Consider the following 5,438-nt stretch of genomic DNA (forward strand, 5'->3'; position numbering starts at 1 on the left):
TATATATATATATATACATATATATATATATATATATCTTTATTTCTTGATGCTCAGTCAAAATACATTACATAAATTTATTTTCCGCAGGTAGAAGAATTCAAAGAAGCTATATTAGAGTACCCATTGCATTCACTAGGTCTCATTGATCCCCCTAAAGTTCTTGCAGACCTAGTTGAATCTTTAATTGGTGCTATCCATAGTGACTCTAATTGTTTAGATACAACTTGGCAGGTATAATTTAATTTTAAAAAATTTACATAATTTTTATTTCTTTATTCTTGGCGATCTCTAATTAATAATGAAATAAAACTATGTTTATTTTGATGATAGGTGGTAAAAAATTTGTTACAACCTCTAATTACTCCAGAAAAACTTGAGGTTAATCCGGTCACAAAACTTTACGAGTTATGTCAAAAGAAGGGATTGAAGATAAAATTTGTTGATCACTGGGAGAAAACAGGAGAGGTTGAAGTTTTCGTTGATGGAAAATTTGTAGGAAAGGGAAAATTATGTGGAAAAAAAATAACCGCGAAAAATAGAGCTGCACACAATGCTTATGAACAAGTTGTCCAGAATTTGAGTGTGGAAGTTATTATTAATGATGATCATGATCAACTTTGTGATGAAACACAAAGTTGAAATATTATGTCAAAAATGTTTCAATTGGATATAATGTTTTATTGTTTACGAAATTTATGTGTTTATGACTTCTCTTATATTGTCATTGAGAGTGGTAGTTGATATAACTTTCTTATGTGTAATATTATGAGTGTGACATAAAAATAGTAGATATATTGTTTATCTGAATTTGAACAAACAAAAAAAGGAAGAACAAAAATACATCAAGTGAGATACATTGTGTATACACCTGAAAAAAACAAGATTCTACAATGGTGCACCAGCCCAGAGTGCTTTTCTATTGTTTTGGAAGGAGGAAAAGACGGAACGCCTTTGCTTCTTCGGTTTAGTTCCAAATATGAATGATCTTAATGGAATGGCTCCTCCAGCTGAGTTATTAACTTGTTGTGGATTTCCACCAGCAAGTCCATACTCTTTCTCTAACTTTGTTACTGTCTTTTCGACGTCTAATTGAAGTTTATTTATATGATCAACACCGGCTTCAAGTTCCTTTTTAACCTTTGTGTTTTCTTGTTTCATGTTTAAGACTTCACCTTGGAATTTTGCAGCTTGATGACTACTGAATCTTATCTCGTCTTCTTCAACTCCGTCTTTTAAAGCTTTCGTGATCTCCTCTTGAATTTTGCACAATGTAGAGGACCTACGTTTCATTTCGTCTTTCAAAGGGACGGTTTGTTTTAACCATACTGCTAGCTCATTTTGGATTTCCCTCATGTGTTTATATAGAGGTCTGATTTCTGATTTCATGTCTGCATTAGTATTATTGCCCTCTTCGACTTCTTTCTCTCTTAGTTTCGATATTTCACTCTGTAAATCTTGGACTGTTGTCTTGAATTTTTGGATTTGATGAAATGTTGAGCTGAATCTTAACCAGAACTCTAAGTTTTCGTCTAGTATTGCGTCAATTTCCAGCCTGAACTTCTCCTCAAAGGGTGAACGAGATGTATGTTCATCGATCATAGTATTATCTTGATCGTTATGGTTATCTTTGTCCTCTGTCTCAGCCACGTCCTTGGATTTTTTTAAGCTTTGATTATCTGAAGGATCGGATGCTGCTTGTTTCTCTGATGACTCCAATGCTTTGTTTTGAGTAACATTATCTCCTTGAAGAACGTTTAATTTCCCTCGTAGACTGTTGATCTCTTCGTCTCTCTTTGCAATTGCTGTTTTAAGCTCTCTCATTTGCAATGTGACCTCGAATTCGGTGTCCCTATCTTTCTTCTCCTTGTCACTTAGCTTCTTCTTGACATCCTTATAATTCCTTAGAACTGTTGTATATTCTTCTAAGAGAGTCTTTTCCCTATCCTCTAACCGACTTGACAACAGCTCCTGCCAGTTAGGTTCGTCGCCTTTCTCCTCATCTTCGTGTGATTGTACCTTATTTTCAACTTGTGTTGGTTCTAAAAGTTTTGAATTGGAATGAGTTTTTGTGGTTTCTATAACTTCCCCTTCTTTATTACTAACAATTTTGAGTGAAGATTCTTCTTTTCTAACTTCTTGATGTTCTGTTTTCGAGATAACTTCACTTGCATTTTGATGAACTTGTTGTTTTCTTGGCTCTTCTTGAGACTTGACTATAACAACGGATGATTCCTCTTCGTCTTGGACCTCCTCATCCGGTTTAACACTACTCAATTTCTCAGCTAAACAGTTGAGACTCGTACGAGCTGTGGTAAAGTAAGTCTGAAAGCTACTGTTTTGATATTCAACATCTTTGTTAAGGTTTTGGATACAATGCAACTTGTCCTCCATATCCATCACACTGATTTTGAGATTCTGTTTACTGTCATTGTCTGTCAACGGTTCCTTATCGTCTTCCAAGACATGAATTTGTGATTGGAGGTCATCGCCTTCTGATCTTACTCTGTCGATTAGAACAGTTTGAGCTGAAACTGCTGTTTCCAGGCTAACTATTTCACTCACGAGCTCATCAATTTTCTCTGCTAGTTGTGTCACCGTTAGTGATGACATCGAGCTCGTATCAAATTGCTCCTTAATCTTATCCTGCAATGACTCAATCTCTTTGCTCAATTCTTGACTTAAACTCTGAGATTCAACTGCTTCTTTAGCTGCATTATTTTTCTTTGTTTCATCAATTTGATCACCAAGGTGCTTATGCTTGAAAGACTTCAGTTTCTTACTAACATCTTCAATTTTTTTGAATTCTTTAATCGCGTCTCTTGTTGATCTTTCTTGTTTCTCCTTGAGCTGAGCTAATGTTTCTTGACATGTTTTTAGTGCTGCTTCAGCCATCAATGTACGCGCATCATTATCATCAATAACACGTCCCTCACCAAATTCATCCTCTAGTTTACATATCTTTTGTTGTTTTTCCATGATTTGGTTTTCAATTCCCTTGTACTTTGAAAGACCAGATTCATAAGAACTCTTCACAAACTCTTTCACAGTTTGCAAAGCTAAGATATCTTTTTGAAGCTTATCGATTTCATCAAGAGCTTCGTTCTTTTGCAACCCCGATTTTGGAACATTTTTACTTGCATCTATCTGTTTAGATGATTTCTTGCCTTTCAACTTCTTTGAAGCTGATGTTATAAGTCCTTTCAACTGTTTTATTGGAGCTTTTGGAACGTTTGATCCGCTTGATGTGGGAATTTGTGGAGTGAATTTTGGAGTTCTAAGGGCGCCATATTCGTCCTCCTCTTCCATTGCTAGTTGAATTTGTTCGGGGAAAACAGCAGCGATGGTGTTGTTAGCAGCCTGCAATTCCTTTGATAAATGATCATATCGTTCAGCTAAAGATCGATAAGCACGATATGATTCTTCCACAAAGTTTATCAGCTCTGGCCTTTTCTTGTAGTACATTTCTGCTCTTTTAGCAAATGAATCTCCATCCTCTTCAATGAGCTTAACTACACTCTCCACCTTCTCTTGCATATCTATATAATCATAAGAATGTACAATCTAATGATCATTTTTAGAAGAAGAGACAGAGTGTTGTGAAACATAATATCAAGATACATATACATATGACTATTTGACCTTTGTGTTGTTGTTCGAGTCATCTTGTGCGCATATAAACTATTCTATTAGTTACTTGTTACCCCCTCACCAACATAAGTACCAAGTGACTCTACTCTGAACCCTTTATTGTATTGTGTTGCCGCTTTGTATTCGTCACAAAAGGCTATAACTTAGACAAAAACAACTACCACCTTAATAACAAACAAGTTAGGGTCAGCTATATGAATCTTGACTGACATAAGTATCAAGTGACTCTGGTCTGAACCCTATTTTGTATTGTGTTGCACCTTTGTATTCGTCACAAAATGCTATAACTTAGACAATAATAACAACTACCACCTTAATCACAAACAATTTGAGATCGGCTATATGAATCTTGACTGACAGATGCTATCACATATATTTAACATCACATATCTTCTATGTTTTAAATTTTTTTTATTCCTTTTCCTTATGTTGATCAAAAACTTTTTCATGTAAATGTTTTGTACCTTGAAGGCTTTGTTCAAGCCATTTGGATTGCTTGGTCCTAATGTGGCTAGCTGCCCACCATGAATATGCATTACTTGCTGCTCTTTGTAACATCTTGTTATTTCTTGATACTTCCTCTTTTCCACAATATATTATCAAGAGGAAGAGATATTTTTTTTAAAAAAATATAAAATTAATTAAAACTCAAAATTTCATCTTGTCAATTCTTGATCCTTCCTCTAAATATCTTAAGAAGAGGAAAAATTTCAAATTGAAAAAAAAAATAAAACAAAAAAAAAAACTCAAAATTTCATCTTGATCCTTCCTCTTTTTCCACAAAAAACAACAATATCTTATAAAGAGGAATGATTTCAAGTTGGGAGAAAAATAAAACTCAAAAATTGAACAAAATAAACTCAAGATTTCTTGTTGGTAACTTCAATGAGAATATGATATATATAATTAATTATGAGTTTAAAGGTTGAGAGCTCATTTCGCCCCAAAAATTGAGTGTAGGGCCCTTCTCTCTCTCTCTCTCTCTCTCTCTCAATGTGGCATACATTGGTCATAAATAAAACAAAGAATAATAAGTAAAATAAACAAGAAAAAGAAAGAGAATTATCTTGGAAAAAGATTCAAATGTATCCTCTAACACTCTCGATGGTTGTTACGTGTTGTTTCGTAATATATCATATAATAATGTGTTGTATTACACTATATTATTCTGATGAATATAATGTCTAGATAGATTGCATCGTAGTATAAAAGGAGATTTTATAAAAAAAGTGTGTTCGACTCACTATTTTTTTTCCTAATCGATATTGATATTATTCACTTGTTATATATATCTATAGTACACATATTAAACATAAAGGATGTGTTTGGGATGAAGTAAAAAAAAAGTATTAAGAAAATTTGTATGTAATTTAGCAAAATTGTATGATTTTCATCAGAAATAATAAATTGGGATATGTGACGTAATATATTATGTTGAATCGTATATCTTTGAAGATTTCAAAATTTGCTAATAAATTGCCTTTTGTGGATTCGTTTTATGTATAGAAATTATCAACTTATAATTTGCTTAGATGAGTTATTAGGATAAGTATTAGAATAACAAAAAAAATAGCAGCTACCCAACTAGTGCTAGGCTGTAGAATTTTTCTGAAAATTCAAAAACTCTTTCAATACTCTCGATATTGAAGCAACATTAATATAGTCAGTGTAATTTTATAAGTTGGGTCTGTAGAAAGTAGTGTGTACGTATACCTTAACCCTACTTTTGGAAGTTGAGAGGTTATTTCTGATTCACCCTCGGCTCAAGGACAAGTATATCAAAGCTA

The 5,438-nt window shown here is 33.4% G+C and overlaps 2 protein-coding genes across 2 annotated transcripts in view; one reads left to right on the forward strand and one right to left on the reverse strand.

The window, feature by feature from the left end:
• Nucleotides 1-642, forward strand: part of LOC107063211 (ribonuclease 3-like protein 3) — a 1,599-nt gene extending 957 nt beyond the window's left edge. The window contains exons 3-4 of the mRNA XM_015314790.1: nucleotides 95-234; nucleotides 334-642. Coding sequence (XP_015170276.1) covers nucleotides 95-234; nucleotides 334-642 — 449 coding nt within the window. The remainder of the gene's footprint in view (nucleotides 1-94; nucleotides 235-333) is intronic.
• A 246-nt stretch (nucleotides 643-888) lies between these two features.
• On the reverse strand, nucleotides 889-4,209 carry LOC102604124 (kinase-interacting protein 1-like). The gene is made up of 2 exons (XM_006360340.1): nucleotides 4,116-4,209; nucleotides 889-3,539 (listed from the first exon to the last, which is right to left on the reverse strand). Exons 1-2 carry the CDS (start codon nucleotides 4,207-4,209, stop codon nucleotides 889-891), a joined length of 2,745 nt encoding a protein of 914 aa, XP_006360402.1.
• Nucleotides 4,210-5,438: the final 1,229 nt, after the last annotated feature.

This window comes from Solanum tuberosum, unplaced genomic scaffold (genome assembly GCF_000226075.1).
Source record: "Solanum tuberosum cultivar DM 1-3 516 R44 unplaced genomic scaffold, SolTub_3.0 scf00323, whole genome shotgun sequence".
In the NCBI taxonomy this organism is placed as follows: Eukaryota; Viridiplantae; Streptophyta; class Magnoliopsida; order Solanales; family Solanaceae; genus Solanum; species Solanum tuberosum.